The sequence below is a fragment of the Apteryx mantelli genome, chromosome 25 (assembly GCF_036417845.1).
Source record: "Apteryx mantelli isolate bAptMan1 chromosome 25, bAptMan1.hap1, whole genome shotgun sequence".
NCBI lineage: Eukaryota > Metazoa > Chordata > Aves > Apterygiformes > Apterygidae > Apteryx > Apteryx mantelli.
The window spans coordinates 8,225,198-8,246,527 of NC_090002.1; the positions used below are offsets into that span (position 1 = coordinate 8,225,198).

Here is a 21,330-nt window from a genome sequence, read left to right on the forward strand (position 1 = left end):
TCGGCTGCCATCTTAGCAGCGGGCGCGCGGAGGTGCCCGTATGTTAGGCGCCATCTTTGAGGCTGGCAGTGGTGAAGGCGACGGCCTGAGCGGTGGCCCCAGCGGAGCGAGGGGACAAGGCGACGGCGGCAGCGGCAGTTCCCCAGGGGTTCGGTAAAGTGCCTGCTCGCCGGTAACTAGAGCCGTTCATAGACCGCCGGGGGCGGGGGAAGGGCCTGGGGTCTCCCCCCGCCAGGCCCCGGGGCCCCTCCGCTCTCCTTAGGGGGAGCAGGCCGCAGCCCCCGCGCCCGGCGGCCCAGGCCGCGGCCCCGTCCCCTGCCGGCGGGCTGTCCTCAGCCGCCGCGGGGCAGGCGGCCGCTCCCCCCCGCTTCTGCGAGGCAGCCCGGGCCCCGCCGGGGAGGGAGCGGGGCCGAGGTGCTCCCCCGGGGCCTTCGGGAGGGGAGCCGCTCCCGGCGGCCCGAGGCTAGGCCCCACGGGCCCTCTCCCCTTCGCCGCAGGGCCCTCTCCCCTCCTCCCTTGCCCTTCCCTCGGGCCTTGGCCCTTCCTCCAGGCCCTGGCTGAGGGCTGTCCTCTCCTGCTCTTCCCTGCGGTCTCCTGGGGGGAGACCTGGGGGTGGCTCCAAACATATTTATTTGAGCGAAATTCAGATCCCAATACAAGCGCCTTAGGAGGATAGGTTATTCCAAGTTAAAAGCTTGTGCCTTCCTTTTGTAGCAATGCATGTAAGGGGTGTGCTGTAAACTAGTCATCTGACAAATTGCTCCTCCATTCCCCAAAGGAACTGCCTTCAGGATCTGACTAACTCTGGATGCACCCAGTTGTCATAATTTCTCCTTTATTTTTTATTTTTTTTAATGGGTGATGTTTGTTTTTGTTTCTTAAGAATTTGATCCTGGATCTTTCTGTTTTCTTATACTGAAGTTTATAATGCAAGTGCAGAAGTGATTTTTGCTGCTGTAACGATCAGTTTGTGGCGTTTACAGATTGTTCCCAAAACTGGATGTTTTGGGGTTCCTGCTGCGCTCAGAAATTGAGCTCTGGGCCCTGCTTTCAAAATACAAAGTTCTGTTATTTGCCTGTAAAAAAAGAAAAAAGAAAGAGCTATCCTGGGGATAGGTGATTTTGAAGCAAAATTGGAACCACCACTGTGGCACCACCACCATGGCCTGAAGTTGAACTGGACACCCATTAAACTGATCAGGCTAAAGAAATGGGCAATTATTTTTTGCTGGATGGCCCAGTATTTCAGGAAGAAAGTTAGCCTAGAATAAACTTCCTCTTGCTGTCCCTTCTCATCTAAAATGGCACCCTTCCAAATGACTGCTTCCAGAGGAAATTGACTCTTTTTGAGATTTAATAAAACATTTCAGTGAGGAAGATGAATTGTCATTACTCCCATAGTAAGTTGCTGCCAGGGCCTGGCATTGATTTCAGACATAGAAAAAGAATGAGTGCATGTGCTTTCAGTATGCCAGTCTCCCCTGAGAGCAGCTGCAGCAGCTTCATCAGCACCCTCGGTTTGGAATTTATTTCCAATACCTGTTCTGACAGCAAGGAGGAAAAGTTGATAGTGGATGGAGAGAAAGGTAAAGGAGAGTCTCCTATTAATGTAGGAAAGAAGGGGTTATGGACTAAGGGAAAGCCACTACATTAAAAAAGTAAGTGGTACTATCTAAGCATTTGTTAAGGATTTGGACCTGCAAGTACTGCTACAACTGCATGTGCTGCAGCTGCAGAAGTTGTGCCTGTTGCTGCTGAGCAAGATGGAGAGAGCTTCTTTGAGTGCAGTATGTTAAAGCATGTACTGTTGCCTAGAGGAAGAGCAAAGATTTCCATTTTGTGGGACTTCTTCCATATTGATCCTTGGTTTACCTGGTATGCCATCTCCAGCATACGTTTAAGGAGAAGAGAGAGAGGGGGAAAGAAAAACAAAAAAAAAAAACCATGACAAGCCGGGTACTCACCTGAGGACACCGATTCTTCAGTGATACCTCCAAGTCAAGCCTTTTGCACATCAGACCATGGCTAACAAAATAAGTGTCACAGCTGGAAGCACTGTAAGAGAGGATAAATATGCCTTTAGCATGTCTGCGTCAGCCGTCTCCCCGGATAGCAGTTATAGCAGTGGGAGTCTGATGCATGTTCCCAACTCTTCTGCAGTGATGATGTGGAAAAGCCAGTGGGCTGTTTTTTCAACTCAGAGAAGCAGGAATGGACTGTAACTACACCCAGGTAAATCAGAGCTATCAAAAAGATTTACCAAAGATGTGGGTCAGACCAGTGCAATTACAGCAGCCATTGCAGCTGCAGCAACAGTAGTTCCTGGAGCATCTGGAGAAAATAGAAGGAGTTTTCTTCGTGAAAGCAGTACTGACAAAAGCATTTTGATGCCAGAAATCAGGATAAAGACATCTGCTGCCTGGATCTTCTTCTCTGTTGACGCTCAGTATACCTGAAAGGTTCTTTGATGTCTGTGATGTATGTAAAAATTGCGTCAGTCAAGGCAAGCCAGGGACTCGCTTTGGCACTTCCATGCTTCAGTGACACTTGCAGGTCACGCACCCTATACACTGGCCAGGATCTAAATCTAATAGCGCAGTTGGTAACGGTGAAGGTCAGGAAGCACTTGTGGATTCTTCTACCATTTCACATGAATTCTTGAGGTGACTTTCAACTACATATTGCTGTGAAGAAACTCAGATCAGAGAATGCAGTTACATGACAGATAAATGGAGGTATTACAAAATTGATTATTGAAGATGCTTTTTTTTTTTTTTTCAACACCAGCTTTTCAGAAGTTCATACAGACTGTGGCACTAAGTGATCAGTTGCCGTCTAGAACATACCTTCCACAACCACTTTTGTGGAAAAGTTTTGGAGAAAGCAGAATGCAGAAAAATGCGTTTAGCAATTGATATGTGGACCTGTGAACCCACCACAGACTACCTGACAGTGATGGCCTATTGGATGTCTTTTGATAAGCTGCCTTCCTCTGACTGCTGCAGCAGAAGTCCCTTTTTAGAAAACGAGCAGCTTGCTCTAACTGGCTTTGCTAAAAATTCTACAGCAGCAAGTGTCCTACAAGAACCGAGTTACCAAATTGGTATGTGGCTTTTCCCTAATTCCCTCACCCCTGACTTTGTAGCTTTTGACAACACTGCGACAACACCTGACACTTTTGTCAGTGCCATGTTTTACATATATTTTAGGTTTAGTGATTTAGGACTTCCTCTGAGAACACAGGAGCACTGAAAACATCTTAGCAATTGCTTAAGAGACTTGCTGTCACTTTGCTCATTCTGCTAAGGCCCATCAAATTCTTGAGGAATTCCAGGATGCAAACAATCTTCCACAGGATCTCTTGGAGCAGGAAATAGCCACTCAGTGGACATCTACCTTTTATGTGTTAAAGCAACTTTAGAGCAGCAGAAGGTGGAGCACAACTACTGTGTGCAGCCTCCTCCTGGGAGGGTGGGTGGGGCTATTCTCAACTCATTCCAGAGGTCCCTGATATCACATGTGTGTGACATTCTTAAGCCATTTGTTTATGGAGACCACTCTGGAACTGCGTGCATGCAGTGCAGGTCTTGCTCAAGCGCTGCTGTCCTCGGTTCGCCTCCTCCTCCTGACTTTGCAGGGCGTGTGGAAAGACTCAAATCAAAGGTGCTTCTGTAGCTCTTGGGCTGGGGGATGATTTGTCTTAGTCTTGAAACCAATTTGCTGCTGAGTTGTGCACTCAGATCTGAACACTTCACCTTGGCCACCTTATTAGATCCCTGCTTTAAAGGTAGTTTTGAAGGATTTCTTTTTCTGGGTTTTGAAGTGGTAAGCTCTAGAGAAATCTGTATTGAATGAGTGTCTGATCAGATGTCTGCTTCGGTAGAAGGTTGCTCTTTGAAAGTTACAGAAGTGTTAGGCCAGTCAACCTTTCAGGAACAGACTGATTTGCTGCTAATCTTAAAGGAGATTGTCTTAATTCAGATACCTTAAAGTGGCTCATCTTCAAACAGAGTTGCTCCAGCCAGCAAGAGGCTGTTGTGCCCCTTGGCTATGGCAACAGTAGAATTCTGGTAGGTCGCAATAAAGGTGAGGCCTGACTTGCTGGTGAAGGAGGCAGAGACGGTGGCCTGTGTTCACTCAAGCTGCTGTTTTTGGCTGGCAGCCTTGCAGTCTTTGCTCTGAGTGGGTCATAAGTGGTGTGTTGTCCCCTGTCCCTCCCCACCCTCCCCAGTTTCTGAACATGCGCCCAGTCTAGGTTTAGATAGTATTGAACAGCTAGAATTCATTAAAACAAATCTAAAGTGTATTAATTGCAACTGTTCTACTCTTAGCTTTAGACTTTGATACAGAGGATGAAATCACTTGTAGTGGGGAGGAGGTATTAGCAAGAGATTGTTCTGTGCTTCAGACCATCTGAAGTGCTGAACATGTGTGGTATATGTAGGCACCATATGCACTATTTCTTATATAATTTTTTAACACCTAGGGCACGTTGCACTTTCAGCTCTGGAGTGCTGTAACAAGTGGGTGAATCAGCAGTGGCTCTATTTTGCAGCTGAGGTAACACTGGCAGATTGAAAAGTGGGATTAGAACGTGCAGTTCTTGGTGCTCTTCCTTGTCTTCTGACTGTCAACCTGTAGTGCCCTTATAGACAGGGGTGGTAAGCACGTTTACTGTTTTATAATGAATTAAAGGCACACAAAATTAGACCAGGAACAGAGACTGTCAAAGCAAAGTAGTTTGTGCTTTATGACCAAAAAATACTTGTAGGTAAATGCCTAGTTAATAAGCACAGTGCTATAAGTACTGAATAATCCTTCCTTCGTGCATTTGTTGGAGTGCAAAAAAAAAAAAAAAAAAAAAAAGTTGTTCCCCTTTTGCTCTCCTGTAAATTCAATACAGGACAAATGCTGGTCACCAAGCTGGAAACTTAAAATAAATTCAAAATGTTACATGCAGCTCAATCTTAATAGAAAAACTTTACTACAATTCTGGAAGGAGGAAAAAAAAAAAGAAAAGGCCTTAAAATTCTTACCAGCTTCTGGGAGACTTGCTGAGTGCACCAGAGTTACTCATTTTTATTTGGGTTTTCAAGGGTTAGTTAAGTTAATTTCTGCTTAGCACTCAGATTGCCAAGTTAACTGACCTCAGTTAAAAAGAAAAAAAGAAGTTTTTGAGTTAATCTTTTTCTTTAAAAAAAAAAAAAAGGACTTTTCTGGAATTTTTAGCAGCGAGTTTTTGTTTTGTTTTAGTTTTAGTTTTGCTTTCTTCACATTCCTTAAACAAGATCTATTCAGATTCAAATTCTGAACAGCGTTCAAAGTGTATTCAGGAATTTGGAAGGCAACAAGCAAAATGTGTTAAATTTAAGCAGCTGAGCTGCTTGGGCATTCAAAAGAGCTAAATCTGTAGGCACTTTTTTATTTTTTTTCCCCTCATCGTGATGGATATAGTAACCCTGCATTTTACAGGTGGCTCTCACTCTTCCTAAGGAAAAGAAATGCCGCCTTCTAGACCATGAATTCCTTCTGATTTGTATTTGAATACCTCTGCTCTGCAAAGCAATGGTCCTTAATTACCATCTGTTTAAGTGTTGGTTTGTGCAAACTGAAGAAATCATGCTTGAAATTGCATTTAATTAACAGTGATATTGGTAACACATTTGGCAAAATGTTTCTTGTCAAACTTCCATGCAAAAGAGTGCCAGTAATTTTTAGAAGATGCACAGGAATTTGTATGACACAAAGTTTGGTTTTGAAGGCGCTAAAGGTCAGAAGCAAATAGTCATACCAGTACTAAAGAAGGGAAGAAACCTTGCACTTTATTTCTGTTTTTATTCCCTTTGTCAAGCAGTCAAAACCAATAACTAATGCAAGAACCCAACTTTTCCTCTCTTTATTTTAGATTTGGGAAAATTCCCTGCCAAAAAAAAAATCCTGGAAAATTCACTAGTGTTTGTGTGAGTAAAAGGTTCCAACCTTTTATTATTAATTTGTAAGAACTATTTCATTCAGTTTTGTCCAAAAGTGTCAGAAATATTTAGCAGAGAAATGTGTAGCATTTTAGTGACAGGGATCAGAATCATTTTAATTTGATTTTTATCTGGTCTGGTTGCAGGTTTTATAGCATTTAGTATTAAAAATCAAGAAACAAAATGTCTGACTTCACATCAAAAAAACGGCTTGTGGCTAAATGGAATCAGTTTCAGCTTTTGCAGCATCAAATAAATCATTGGCTGTTAAGAATTGGACCTAAACCATCTTTTCAAACCTTTCATGATCTTGCAGCAATGAATAATGGTGGATATATGGATTAGGGAACAGCATGTGATGGCAAACGTGTAGTATTTGCTCTCATGTAAAATTATATGTATATTCAAAAATCCAAATAATTCAAAATTTGTGGTATCATGCAGCCATGCCACTTCCAAAGTGAGCATTTCCCTGCCTCTCCAAGCTTGCTGTATCCTTGATCTGCTGTCTTCCTGCTCTTAATTGATTGCAACTCTACGTGTCTGATCAGGGCTAAAAGTATTGTTCTTGACTATATGGATATCATACAACATATACTGTGCACGCTTGTGTGTATAGATATGTTTATACTGTATGCATGTACATAAGTATGCATATTTGTGTGCTGGCCCCAAAATCACTCATGTTATAAAGTCTCAGCCTTGAAGGCATATTCATCAGAATATAATGTAGCACTTTCGTTTTTGCCAGTTCCCTCAAAATGAGACACTTTTTTTGCACCCTACGTGGCCAATAGCCAAAATGTCTAATTTTTGTTATCACTCTTGCTGATTTTATTATCACTCACTGTTGGCGTGTGTATAAACACAGATGTGTATATGTATATACATATTTGTGTATTTATACACACAAGTATGTTTTTGCTATACAGGTAATAAAGATGGGGGAAGGTTTTTGTGTTTTCTTAATAGGTGAAGAAATCTTGAAGACCAGAAATTGGAACTTACTGAATTTTAAATTAAAAAAAAAATATGTATATATAAATTGTCCGGCTGTGGAAGATGGATCTTCATTTTTGCAGCCACTTTGAATCACAAGTTCATCTTTAAATGAACTGGGTTTTTTTTTTTTTTTGAAGAGCTAACTAACCCTGGCTGTCTCCAGTCTGACAGAGTATTCAAATGGACTTGCTTCCTCCATTAGTTGTAAGATGTTTAAAAGCACATCCTATGTTTGAATTGTGGATGAGAGGTTCCCTTGGCAATGTGAGGAGGAAAATTCTTTCTACCCCTTTATTATTAATTCACGGATTCAGTGTTGGTTCGGCCTACAGGAGAAGTTAACTGGAAGTCTTTGAAGATCAGTGCCTTTGCTGAGATTGTCCAGGTATGTGAACTTGAAGAACCATGGCGATTGGAAAATAATGTTTTATATGTCAAATTGCATTTTGTAGAAATCATTTAGTACCCATGGTTAATCACTGACTGATAACTCAACTGTAGGATCGCTTTTTTAAGAAGTAGCTCTAGTATTGTGATTAGAGCTACATGCAGCAGTTTTTTCTGTGCTCTGAGGCATATGAATATTGCTAAGGATGTAGAAGAGAACACTTTATGACAAATTCATGCAATTTTACAGAAATTTGTTTTAGTACTAGGATAATTTTGTAACCAACTAATTTCAAGACATTGCACCCCTCCTGAGACTAATTCAACCAGCAGAAGAATTAGCTTAAGAAAGCTGGAAAAATGCTTATTACTTTATTAATTGGATTTTTAATCACTTGTTGATGTTTTCTTCAGGGTTACTTTTAAAAGAAGATTTCACTGATCAAGCCTGTAGAAGACTTTCAGCCCAAGAAAGAGTGAAGCCAGCTCTTGTCAAGAGTGGAGAAAGTCCCTGTGGAGAGACAACGCTGATAACCTGAGCTGCTTCTAGGAATTTGTTCAGCATGTCTAACCAGGGAGATGATTGCTATTTCTATTTCTATTCCACGTGTAACAAGGTATGACTGGGTGTTGGGTTTTTTTTATTATTTTAAATTTTTTTTAATAATTTTTAGTTTGGGCAGGGGGGAGTCTAGAGGGAGACGTACTGATCTCTGGTAATTTAATCTAGATTCTACTTTGAGTTCTAAAAACCTGTCCTAATAGCATGAACATTTTTTCAGGCTGTGCTATTTTGTTTTCTTTATTGTTCATTTCCTTTTGGTTACAGGGAGACAGCTGTCCCTTCCGCCACTGTGAAGCTGCTCTGGGGAATGAAACAGTCTGCACACTCTGGCAGGAGGGTCGGTGTTTCAGGAATATCTGCAGATTCAGACACATGGAAATTGATGTGAGTGTTTGCCTAAAGATGTATTTTCAAAATAAATCAGTAAAAGCATTTTTTGTTGCTGTAAGTATAGGATAGATGTATTTGCTTTAAAGTGAAACTGGCCTGCACCACCACAAGTGGGATGGGAGGAAATTGGGGGAGGGATTAATGTTTTAGATATATCAGGGTGAAAATTTTGTATTAGATGCTAAGATTGTTTTCTCAACAGATGCAAGAGTAGCCACTTTGATCAAACTACTTAAAGCTGCCTCTGAGAGCTAGGCTAGATATTGGTCTGTCAGGCCCCTTCTGTCCTGGATTCCTTCAGATAATGTTGTTCTGGCCACTTTGTTTCTCTTGGGGTACTAGAAGGTGGGGAAAAAGATGGGGAAGAGCTGAAGCTCTAAAATATAAGCTCAGGTAAATTTAACCTGCATTACTTAAGACATTTTTTTCTTCCCCCTTAATAATCCTAGTGTTTGGCAAAGTGTACTAGTTTAACGCACCTTGAGTTGATGTGTGAGTGTGCCTGTCTTCTCAAATTGAATGATAAGAAATATATGTAATCGTTACAGTTTATGCAACATTTATATATATGCCCTGAAATACTTTATTTTAGTGATGAACTGACCTTTGATATGATGCCTCAATGTTGCATTATGATAGTCCTCTCTGACATAATTTGGAACTATGCAGCTTTTTGCAGATGAGTGTTACTCTGAGGTTTTATTTCTTTCTGTCTTCAGAAAAAACGCAGTGAGATTCCTTGCTATTGGGAGAATCAGCCAGTTGGCTGTCAGAAATCCAACTGTGCTTTTCATCACACCAAGGGACGTTACGTTGATGGACTCTTCTTACCGCCAAGCAAAAGTGAGGGTTTTTTTAGGTCTCTTTCCTGTTTAAGTATTTAACTTTCAATATTGCTTATAATTGGGTACAGTACTGTAGAAGACATTAAGCAGCTGTTTGTTTATAAGTGCAGGAAAAAGTCCGCAGTGGTAGCCTCTCATCTAAACTGAGTGTACTCCTGGGATTTATTTATTTTTATTTTTTTCCTCCTCTCATGCTCAGCTTCTCTGTGCCGTGAGTGATCATTGCCTTTCAGGTTGCTTTCCTCTCACGTAGTCTTTTACTGGCTGGTAAGAAGGTGAGTTTTGTGTGTGAAGTGAAGCCATTGTTCATAGTATAACCAGTGACAGACCGGGGAATAGGAGAGTGTAAATTCAGTTGCCAGATAGGTAAATGTCTTCCCTCACCTGCCATTTTTATGCAGTGAGTGCAACATTGGGTCAAAGTTTTAAATGGCCAAATTACAGATGATTCTACTCTTCCTCTAGCTACGCTGCCAGCTCCACCTGAGTCTGGAGAAGAAGACATGAAAGCGGCTCAGATATCTCTGCAACAGAATAAGCTTTCTGTCCAGTCAAATCCCTCTCCGCAGCTGAGGGGGGTAATGAAAGTGGAGAACTCTGAAAACGTCCCAAGTCCTACACATCCTCCAGTTGTAATCAATGCTGCAGATGATGATGAAGATGATGATGGTGAGCATACTTGAGTTCTTTAAGGCATTTGTGCCATAAACGAATCTGTAAATCATGTAGTATCTGAAAACTGACTATTTTTTAGGCAGCCAGTCTGGTAAGACCACTGGTGGTCCATGGTTGTCAGTCTGTGTCCAGAACCCATAATATGGGAGGAAAGCTCAGAAATGCTCTTGTTTCAGCTGGTCTGTTGTGTGATGCTGCCCTTCAGAAGAGGGAAACCCCCTCCCTGATTTGTCTGAAGAATCTTGTCCAGTCTACAATAACAGATTATTTAGTGGTTGAAACTACAGGCGAGTGCCAGAAGTCCTTGATATTTTTGAGTTCATCAAGACACTGTGGCTGTTTTTTTTTTTCTTCTTTTTTTAGAAAAATCTAAAAATATGAACAGAATATGAACCATGGACTGAAATGTCAATGTATGAGCTACATAAATGTAGACTAGCTGATATTCTTGTCTAATCCCTACTACTTAACTGGATAGGTTTATTTTTTCCCTTTAGATCAGCTTTCTGAAGAAGGAGAGGAAACTAAAACACCTGTCCAGCAACCAGCTACAGAAACCCCTAATGGATTGCGGATAATTTCCACTAGGAAATCCAATGCTAATACAAAACAAGGTATTCTAACACCTGTAGTAGGATAAATCCAGGGATGGGCCTTTTTTTAAATATGATGAGCAGTATTTCCTGTGGGCTGTACTGTCTGACAAAAGCCTTGGAAGAATTGGTTAATCTTGCATGGAGGTCATGGAGCTAGTGGTAGCTTCTCAGCAGTCTGAAAAAAGCATATTAGCTCTTGTCAGGCTGGAAGTTGAGCAGTGTCAGGAGACTTTCAAACAGAAATGCCATTGTGATTTCAAGATACCAAAACTAATTGTACTAAAGGTAATCTGCGCTCAGGAAACTGAAGTCTTAAGATTGTAGGAATAACATTCAAGAGCATAAGAATAGCCAGAGGCCTGGGTCTTTTGCTACAGGCTCTCAAACCAGTTTGCCTTATGTGCACTGATAGAACTCAGATTTACTTCCTGGCTTACCCCTTTATCCCACTCGCCTTCCAAGTCTGTTTTTCTAAGACAAATGGAATATTATGTAGGCATGCTATTGGAGCTATTTTTCTTTGAGAAAACAGCAAGGAAACCTTTCTTGTAGGGGAAAAAAATCTTGTGTTTGTGTATGTAGCATCTTATGGCAGCTGAAGGAGAATTTGACAATTAACTCAAAAGCAATACATTATAAAAATACAATAGTACATGGGGGTGGTGAAGGCACTCAGTTATTTCCATGATCTCATTCCTACCTGATACCTTATGTGTCCCTTGGCTCGGAAAGGTAAACTCTTTGTTCACCTTTGTAGAACAAAATGGGGCCAAAGAGTGGAGTTTTAATGCCTGCAAATGTCTTTTCAATCATTGTGGAAATTCATATGTAATGATAGAGGAAACTAATATCTTGTAGATGGATGAAAATAATACTTAAAACTATAGGTTTTACTCTAAAGGATGGGAAGAGGGGAGAAGAAAGGGGCCAATCACTTACTGAAACATCTTCGATTCTGTGGCTCTCTTACTCTTGGGGGATGGGGTACAGGGTTTATTCTAGGTACTCTGGAAAATTGCTGAGTACTAAAAAGCCTGAGGATCTGTGCTTCTCAACATGTGCCTTTAAGCCTCAGTTCCATTAACTGTTTTGTGTTTTCAGATGAGAAGTTGAATTTCGGGATAAAAACACTTGAAGAAATTAAACTGAAGAAACTGAAGGAAAGATCAAAAAAACAAGGTGGTGAGTTAATATCCTCCCTTTCTTACTAACACTTCTGCTTTTTGTTCATGTTTGTCATCTTCTTTTTTTTTTTCCCCTTCTGATAATATCTGAATAGCTGGCTATGAATTGGTGAATACAATTATTTGCAAAAGAAAGAAAATTTCTTTTGTGCAAATAGGTAGAGATCCACAGCTGATTTTGACTGGGAGCTGCTTGGGGGGCAGACTTCCATGTTCCTTTAGCTGGGGGCCTCAAGCTCCGCTGACATAAAACCTATTTTCTTGAACCTGGAATTTCAACTGCAGATCAGAGGCAGATTGCTCAACCTATCTTATTTCCATGCACTGGTCATTCTGTGTTAGGCAGTAATGAATATTTAATATCTTTTGGTCTTTATGATAGTTCTTTGGTGTTTTTCTTTCCTCCCCCACTAAACATTCTTATCTTTTGCTTGCTCTAATCAGAAGGTCCTTCAGGAGTTTCTGTTCATCCGCTCCAATCTCAGACTATTCCTGTGCCAGAAAAGGAAAATGTACGGACAGTAGTCAGAACCGTGACACTATCTACAAAGCAAGGTAATAAGAAATACTATTGTTTCCATTTCAGTGGTTCCTAAAGCTAAAGGTTAAGTATGATTCAGTCATGTTAGTCTGCTGGTGCTGCCTTTTTCTGTTAAAAAGATCACAGGAATAATAGTTTGTCCTGTTGCAATAGGAGATCAAGAAGTGTTTTTTATCAACCTGACATTAAGCCATAGCTAATCACATATGATCACCATCCTACAGACCCTTGAACATGTGCTTACCCTGACTTTTGTGTTCCTGAAGTCCAGTGGGACTTGTATGTGAGCTAAAGTGTTGACAGCATGTGTCAGAATTAGTATTTGGATTAAATGCAGCAGAGAAAGAGAGGGTAAAGGCAAAACAAATGTCAGTATGCAAATAGGGGATAGCTGAAAAGCAGGTGAGTAATGAGTGGAAAGAGCTATAGAAGATAGTGTTATACAAGAAGCTAATTTTTGAAGCATTAAAGAGGACAGCAGTGGCATTTGTGGACAGTAGTATGATAAGAGTTTGTGTAATGAAGTTTTCAGATCTGTGTGAATTCCTTTTAAAGGCAACAATGTGTAGAACTACTTTTACTTGTAGCCATTCACCTTAGGAAGGAATAGGTTTCTGAAAGTTTGTACCTAGTATTTTGCTTGCTTATGACACTGTGTGTAACCTTCTGTCCTGCCCAAAGTATAGCTTTCATGCAAACTCAGGTTCATTAGTCGCCATCTTAGCAGGAAGTTGAAACAAGGACTCAGACTATTAGTATTTTTTTCTAAGTGCTTTTTACAGTTAAAATATTAGTTTGTATGTTTTGACTCTCAAAATAGTGTAATCTTTTGAGACATAGCATTCTTGTAATACTTGGGGGAGGGGGGTTCATAATAGGTGTATACATGGAGGCTAGCAGGTAACGCTTTTACTAGCCACTAGTTTTTGTGAACTAAAGAGACTATGCTTTGCTGTTTTAGGGGAGGAGCCTGTAATTCGACTGAGTCTTGCAGAGAGACTGGGAAAACGGAAAACCTCCATAGGTAAGAACTTTTTGTGAGCTGCTGTTCGGATGCTTTCACCTAGATTCAAGGGTATTTCTGAGGTGAGAGAGAAGAAAATACATTCTGGCAGAGATGTGATTTGATTGTAGAAATGGCAAATTGCATTAGCAAGTGGAAGACAAATACAAGAAAATATATCTGGAAAAATTAAAGTTTCTTGCTGACTGTTCTAAAATCTTCCTTCGGAGAAATGTTCTTAAAGTATTTCCTGTTTTCTCTCTGTCTGAAGCTGAGGAAAGTGGCCTTCCACTGAAGCGCAACCTTGCTGAAAGGCTGGGGAAGAAGATAGAGAGTCTGGAAAATGCTGACAAAGCACCAAAGAGAGGTACAGCTATTAAACAGATACCTGATTTTGATACACAGATCTTCAGTTTAGGCTTTCTGTTTGTCCTTACCTCTTCCGGTTCTCTTTGCATGTTGGTTGAAGCCTTGAGGTCACTTTGAATCCCAGTGAAGTGATCTCCTGTCTGCTTTTGAAATGTAAGCACAAAGCTGAGATTTATGCAGCCTGCCTAATTTTGTCTGTTCTCTCTTGCAGTTCAAGTCCCCAGGTCTCTGAAGGAGAGGCTTGGATTGCCTTCTGAACAGACCAGTACAGAGACAGGTAATAACTGGATGTTAAATTTGCCTTCCCTTTCCATGAACCTATACTACTTCCACACAGACTTAAAAGTTAGTTTTAAAAAACACCTGATGCCTCTTACTTGAACATTAAAGCTCTTCTGCTGGCTACTGTCAGAGGTCTGGTTCTTGATGAGTGTTTCTTTTCCACTTGGGCCTCGTCAAGGTTTCATGCTCCTGCTCTGAACCATGAGCAGCTGAAGTATACTTAGGCCCAAGTGGAACAGAATCACTGCCAAGTGCAAGAATTAGAGATGCTAAGGGAGAGACACAGTTTGGCAACAGTAACAAACTGGAATAGACTAGTGGGTTTGGTTTTTTTGTTTGTTTTTTTGTGGCAGATGACTCTGGATAGCATTGGTCTTCAAAATGCAACAAGGGTCTTAACATTCTGCTTTTCCTTTAAGCCCTTATGCAGAGTATGGTACTGCTGTGAGATGTGTTTGCTGGAATCACTCAAGATGATTAACTTGCCTTAGTACTGTGACAAATTTTGGAGACTCAGTGTTGTTGAACTCTCTTAAGTGTGGGTGTTTCTCTCTCTCTCTCTCTCTCTCTCTCTCTCCCATGATGATGATGACGACGACGACAGAGAAAGCTGCCAAGCCAACAGGAGAGATCCATGTAAAAACTCTGGAGGAAATCCGTCTTGAGAAAGCTAATCAGAGACGAGGAGAACCTCAAGCTAAACCACAGACTGACGGGCCTTGTAGAACAGAAGATCCCAGCCCAGGGGCAAGACCTTCCCCTGCAGTTCGCATCAAAACTTTCTCAGAGGCCCTAGCTGAAAAAAAACACAAGCGATTGGAAGAAGAGAAACAAAAAGCAGAAGAGTTACCTATCAAGGCAAAGGTTGAGGGTGATCCCAAGAAGCACAGCGTACTAGCTCCGTCTGTGCCTAGCAAAGTGCAGCTAGAAGAGCCGACAGGTAAAGCCAAGCCAGGAGGAGAGGTGCGTATTAAAACCTTGGAAGAAATCAAGCAGGAGAAAGCTCTGCGGATGCAGCAGAGTGGAGAAAACGTTCCAGCTCCACCAGCCCAACCTGAACCTGCCCCGGCAGGGAGGAGATTGTTACGGATCACAAAGCTAATAGGTAATAAAATGCTTCAGCACTTGCCCTGATGAGGTGCTTCCCCTGTCAAGCAAATTCAGTTTATTCAGGATTCAGTTTGCTTTTTTCTTGCATGTACGTTAGAGGTTAAAAGAGTTAAACGCTACAAAGTGGAAAGGCAAACAAGCGCCAGAATGTGCAGCCCTATTTGCTTCCTTCACACGCATTCAGAGTAGCCATTAATTACATGATGGTTTACTATATTTTCCACTGGAAAATTCATTCACTGAGAGGCTCTGTAGCCTAATTTCTCTTTTCTGGTTTTCTGCTATCTCTTTGTGGTATGGGACCTTCCCCGTGTTGAATCCAAGTTTACTTTCCTCTTGGGTATATCTGTGTTGTTTAGCCTAGTTAGTGATATATCTGTGTTTGTGAAGAGTATATAAACTTCTTGATTTGAGGGCCAGTTTCTGTCAAAAATGACAGAGCATTAAAGATCTCATCATTAAGATCTTGTAAGCTTTGTAAAAAGAGGCTGTGCGATCGAGGGAAAGGAAGTTCAATTGCTGCCTTCGTTGAATGTGTGCTGCTGTAGCCTTTCCCTCAATCTCATTATTAGACATGAGAAAATTAACACATCAGGGAAAGAAAAGTAACCAGCTTTCTTTATTTCTGCTTTTGAAAATGATTTTTGTTTGTTTTAAAGCACCTGGAAGAGAAGAGAAGAAGATAGTGGAAGTGAGCAAGCCTTCTCCCAAAGCTGTCCCTGCACCTTCAGAGGTTGGTCTTTTGTGAATACATATCTATGTATGTGTATATATGTGTGTAATATATATGTATGTATTCATACAACTCCTGGTAAGTTTTGTCCTGTCCTGTTGGTCTGTAACTTGCTATGCGTCCCTAGCTTGAGTGTGTTCCTACCTTTCCCCGTTTGGTAAGTGCTTCAATGAAGTCTAAATCCTGTCGCTTCCAATAGCATTTCTGGACAACATTGTTATCCTCAGACTTTGAATTAATGTTTGGTTAGGTTTGAATTAAGGTTTGAATAAGAAACCCTATTAGCACAAGATTTAATCTGCTAGGTTAATGGGGAGCAAATGTTTTTGTTCTCAGTGACTTAGTCTGTCAGACTCAAAGGGTTTTTTAAAGTCCTTAGATCATCATTTTAATAGAAAAAGATAAAGCTTTGTGTTAGAGGTAATCAGTTTGTCAGTGAGTGCTGTATTAGGAGTTTGCATGACTGTCGCTTAACAAGAGTGGAATAGATTACAGCCAGTCTTTTGCTGTATTGAAGAAGCTTGCCATGCTGGGAGTTGCAGACATTTGAAACAGTTCCATAGCAAAAATGGGTCTTGTCATAGGCTAAGTTTTATGGAAAAAACGTCAATGATCTGAATTATACTAATGTACTCTGTTCAGCATGGAGCCTTTTGCAGAGGGACTGCCAATCAGATTTTCTTAATGAAATCTCCATAGATTTTTGTCTAATTGCTCCTCCTCTTTTTTTCTTTTTTTTTTTTTTTCCTAGCCCTCTGATCAGAGTGCAACTAATTCTAAAGTTCAGGTGAAGAGCCTTGAAGAGATAATCAGGGAGAAGCGGCAACTGAAACAACACCAAGAGGAGAAGCTTCAGAAGGAAGCAGCTGCTGTGCCATCTACTGTGGAAAAAGCAATCAAAACCCCAGCATCTGGGAGTCCTGAATCCACTGTAGTGTCAGGGCCAAATTGTCAGTTTGCAAAGAGGTTATTGGTGAAATCTCAGGAAGATGGGGTTGATAGCCCAGGAAAGGATGCTGCTGTACCACCAGGGAAACAGGCAGCTCAATCTCTGGAACGGAAAGCTAAAAGTAAGTGTGGACTAGAAGATAACAGAATTATTTTGGGCCGTCTCTCGAAAGAAAGGCAGAAAATGACAGGTTTTGTGCTGTAATTGTGGCTGGGTACATATTACCACTTAAAGTGCTACGAAATGAAACATGGATTTCATTTTTTAGTTCAATTCCATTCCTGCCAGCCTGGCCTTAGATCAGCAATGGGAGACTAGAAAATGATAATGCAGATCAGACTGAGACACACTGTAAAATAGCTTAATAATTCTGTGGGTCATGAGTGCAAGAGAGAGGGAGCTTATATGGCAATCACACAATCTCTTATGTCTTACTGTAGTCACTACTTTTCCTTTTTCTAGAGAAATCAAGACTTTTAAATACAGAAATTGTTCCTATTTGTGAATTTTCTTAGACTCCATACAGTGCTTTAGAAAAGTATTGCTTTCACTTAAGATTGCTCTGTGTTTGGGTTTTCCTTGTCCTGGTCTATTACTTAGTGTTGCTGTTAAGTTTCTTTGCCCCTTTATATGGGTTGTTAGTAAACAGAGTTCTCTATATGTAAAATGTTGCTGAGAGTCTGGAAAATGGCAGTGCAATTCTGCTGACCAAATATATTTTAATGATCTGAGGAAGGATTATGGGAATGCTAAAAGAATCTGGATATATCTTGTGACGGAGCAAGACTGTATCAGTTCTCTTTTTTCCTTTTGTTCTAGCCAAATTGAAGGTGAATGTGAAGCCATCGGATGGGAAAGCCACCTCCCCTACGAAGCAGGCGCTGAAACGTAAGGCAGCTGAGAGTCATCCCTCTGCTGTGGCAGCTGTGAAACCATTGAGCAGCACTGGTGGTGACATGAAGGAGCCTCCAACTAAAAAAGCAACTGTGGTAAGGACACTGGCTGAGATGGTTGCTGGTCCCTAGTAAAATTTATACTTCAGTTTCACCCTCCTCTTGGACAAATGATGGAAAACAGAGGTGTTCTATAAGTCTTTTGTTCCCTCTTAAGTCCAGTAATGGTCTACAGGATGATTGTTGTGCCTTTCTACTTTTTATTAGATGAATGACTGTTTTCATAATATTCTTCTATGATTTCTATGTGTCATTTTCCATTAATGCTGCGTTCTTAAAAAATATGAGGTTGTTTGTAAGCTTGAAATTAATATTAACTTTCCTCATGAAAGCCCTGGTACTGGATTTTGGTTAAGACTCAGCAATGCCAGAGGAGAAGCAGTGTGGAAGAAGCATCTACTAAGAAATCGTTTACTTGTGTGTCATAAATACTGTCTTGCTTCTTTGCAGGCTGTTGTTCCAGCCCTGCCAGAGGATAGCCTGGTCACTGTACCTGAAAGAGAAAAACCCAAAGACAGGTGACAACCAAAACTTGTTCTTTTTCTTGGTCACTGTGGCTTTCACTTGAAAAATATGTTCCTTCACATGTGGAAAAATTAGAGTTTTGAGATGATTAATGCCAAAATCAAAAAAAGGACTCTGCTAGGACAAATTGTATGAGTGAATTTTCCAGCAGCGAGCAGGAATTCTTATGTAGATAATTCTCTTAAAAGGCTGCAAGTTGACAGTGACTTCTTGGGTTATCTGAAGACTTGAATGAAGATGGGGTGAAGTTGGAGATGGGTCGGGTTGGAGGAAGACCTCTTTCTTCTAGTTTCTTGTGAAACCGTAAATGACAAGTATTCTCCTATGCCTTTTGTTGCGATGGCATTCTCTAGAACCAAACATATACCTTGGCAAGACTGTTGGAAGAGCAGAGAGAGGTGGTAGATGAGGATCAACTTCCTGTATTTGGGAGCAAAGTCTGCAGAGCATGTCATAGGAAGAATGACTAATATGGTAAACAGATACTTGCAGAGGTTGAGTCCTTGACCTCTTAACAGTCAAATTAGTAAATGTGGCAAAGTGTCTCTGGCTACAAATATTGAACTGTGTTTGCCAGATCTCCAGCTGCTCTGTTTTCACAGATAAATCCCCAAACTGAAAATGTATCTGCTAATATTAGCGTATGGGAATCTAAATAATCCCTGTGTAAAGTGTAGGAGGGATTAACTGCATTTTTAAGAGCTAGTTGGCAGAAAATGCATCTCCAGTTAAGGAATGTCACGTACTGATTGTTCTCTTTCTTGTTCTCCCAAGTGCTGAACTGCATATTGTAAGCCAGGCAGATTCTGTGGCACAGTCAGAGGTCTCGAGCTCAACTTCTTCACAAGCAGTGGTAAAGACACGCCGGTTAAGCTCCACAGGGGCTGGGAAAGCACCTTTATCTGTAGAAGATGACTTTGAGAAGCTTATTTGGGAAATCTCAGGAGGCAAACTGGAAGCAGAAATTGATCTGGACCCGGGGAAAGATGAGGATGACCTCCTACTTGAACTTTCTGAAATGATTGACAGCTGAACTGCATATTCTTCTGTTCTCAAAAAAAAAAATTAAAACTGTATATTTTGTTGGATACCCTGACATGATCCTTTTTCTAGCTGAGGCTTTGCAATGAGTCTTAAAGCACAGCTGAACTGGTAGAAATTGGCAATATCTGCACTCAGTTGTCCTAAATTTCCCTGCTGGTCAGAGTTCAAGTCCTGCGCATCCATTCTGTTACTATTGGTGGCTACGTTTCAATATTAAGAGGAAAAAGCACTTCGTTATTTTGGACCAGGAAGATGCCCATCTACAAGCTGTGGTGGTTGTGAATTGATCTACTGAGTCAGTGATGCTCTGAAGGCTTAAACTTAAAGCTTCTTTCCCTGCCCTGCCCCCCTCCCCCCCTTGGCAAAACAGTGTTGGGTGTATTTCAAGGTTTTTGCATTCTTATTTCTTGGACAGTTGATACTAAAGCCTGGAGTTACTATGTCAACTCTTGATTTTTATTTATGTATGCTATCATTTTGACTTTACTCTTTTAGGGCAAATTAATGAAAATGAAGGGGTGGGAAGGAGCAGAATAATTACTTCTGGCATTTTGGACCAAACATGCTGCCAAGGGTGGTGGTTGGAGTCAGTCCATCCAGCCTTACTTCTCTTCAATTATCAGGGATAATACAGTATCGGTGTGAAAAGCAGCAGCTATACAGTACAGCTAGAATACCCCCCTCCCTTTTTATTGTACTGTATCAAAGCTTGGGGGTTTTGGTGCTTTTTGCTGATGTGAATAGGATTCTGGGGTGAGAAGTCAGGATTCTTCTTGTAGTCTGCAGTAAATCAGTAAATAAAGAATTGGTTTAAGTGCCTCTTGGTTCCAAGAATCACTCCCCTGAGCTGCTGGCTCTTCTGCTGGGAAGTGACAGCTGCTAGGACTAACATTAAAACCCTGACCGTCAGCTTTATTTGAACTCCTGTTGGCCATGTGGCATCTGTCTGATCGTGTGGTCATTTGTTGGCATTGAACCCACAGGAGGCTGGTGCCCAGGCAAGCAATCTTGGGACTTGGTACTGCTGCAGGACTGACTGTGCTCTCCTTTTTAGGCATGTCCTGAGGATCCTTTCCTCTCATCTCCCCTATACCCCCACCCCACCACTGAGGCTTGAGCTCCATGTAGAAGTACGCATTGGAGTCAGGACTGGAGGTTACTGGCCATCTGTATGTGCAGTCTGAAATTGTGACCCTGCAGAAAATAGCTGAGACTGGGGTGTATTGTGTACCCTGCCACCAGTGATCATTTTCCCTAGCAGATATATTTTTTAATTATTTTCTTAAATTTCTGAAGAACTTTAGTCTCTTCCTGTTATGATTTGTGAAGCTGTAGGGGCCCTCAGGCATTTGCTGCTGGCAGAGGAAAATGAGTTGTTTAGTTTATTGTAAATATTTTTCTCTTTGGAAGAAAACACTTGTGTGCTTTGATAATCCACTGTGATGTCTTAGTTCCTAGAAGAAAAGTTTGAACCAAAATTAGAAAAGCCCCTTCTGAAGAAACTGCTGTTCTGGTTCCAGAAGGGTGACCAAGTTGGCAACTTCCTACAAGGGGGGCAGGACAGCGCTGACCCTTTATCCTGCTGAAGGACTTTTTCATGATGCAACTTCTGCCAGCTCCGGCTGCTTGTGCACAGACAGAAGCGACTTTGAGAAGGAGAGAAGCACACGTGAGAGACTGTGGTGTGGAAGACTTCCCCTTTGCTTTTTCTCTCCCTGCTGTTGTTTAAGCAGAATATTCTCTTCTGTTGTCAGCCTTCACTGCCTCTGCGGCGAGAGGCTCTGTCCATGGAGACAGGATTTTGTGTATGCCATTTTTTCTGTAAATATTTTATTCTTTCATTTTATATTTGTATTCTATTTAAGGTATTGTATTAAATGTAGTCCAGCTCCTTCACGTTCACCATTAGTTGAACTGTTCTACGTGATGGCAGTCACAGGTGTTTTTAAATAAACCTGGCGTAGGAAAGCTGGTGGCCCGTGGTCTGTCTGCGTGCCCCGGGGCAAGCCTTGGGGGGGGGGGGAAGGGAGGGTCTCCCTGTGCCCTGCGAGGGGAGAGGGGCTTGGCAGCAGCCTGGCAAGGCCACTGGAGTTGTCAACTGTCACCCTTGCCCCCTAGCCTGGGGAGGGGGCCAGGGTTCCCCGAGCCCCCCCGGCCTTCTGGCTGCCCCTTTTCCCCTGCACGGAGCAGTAGAGACGCGGTCCT

General features: G+C 41.6%; 1 protein-coding gene across 7 annotated transcripts; it reads left to right on the forward strand.

Annotated features, from left to right (window-relative positions):
* Nucleotides 1-60: 60 nt before the first annotated feature.
* On the forward strand, nt 61-21,093 carry ZC3H11A (zinc finger CCCH-type containing 11A). Of its 7 annotated transcripts, none has more exons than XM_067310764.1 (18): nt 61-153; nt 5,906-7,359; nt 7,776-7,978; nt 8,191-8,310; nt 9,036-9,159; nt 9,627-9,830; nt 10,334-10,450; nt 11,534-11,614; nt 12,061-12,171; nt 13,119-13,181; nt 13,432-13,527; nt 13,741-13,806; nt 14,416-14,916; nt 15,581-15,654; nt 16,406-16,724; nt 17,423-17,592; nt 18,007-18,074; nt 18,856-21,093. In XM_067310764.1, the coding sequence occupies exons 3-18, from the start codon at nt 7,925-7,927 to the stop codon at nt 19,112-19,114; spliced, it is 2,427 nt and encodes an 808-aa protein (XP_067166865.1). In that variant the 5' UTR covers nt 61-153; nt 5,906-7,359; nt 7,776-7,924; the 3' UTR covers nt 19,115-21,093. The 7 variants fall into 7 exon arrangements, with proteins under 7 accessions (XP_067166865.1, XP_067166869.1, XP_067166864.1 ...); XM_067310768.1 differs by having other exon boundaries at nt 7,307-7,359; XM_067310763.1 differs by having other exon boundaries at nt 142-172.
* The last annotated feature ends 237 nt before the right edge of the window (nt 21,094-21,330 follow it).

Coding starts and splice junctions, on each gene's coding strand:
- ZC3H11A (XM_067310764.1), top strand. CDS start 7,925: ATGTCTAACCAGGGAGATGATTGCTATTTCTATTTCTATTCCACGTGT. Junction 7,979..8,190: donor TCTATTCCACGTGTAACAAG/GTATGACTGGGT, acceptor TTTTGGTTACAG/GGAGACAGCTGTCCCTTCCG. Junction 9,831..10,333: donor TGATGATGAAGATGATGATG/GTGAGCATACTT, acceptor TTTTCCCTTTAG/ATCAGCTTTCTGAAGAAGGA.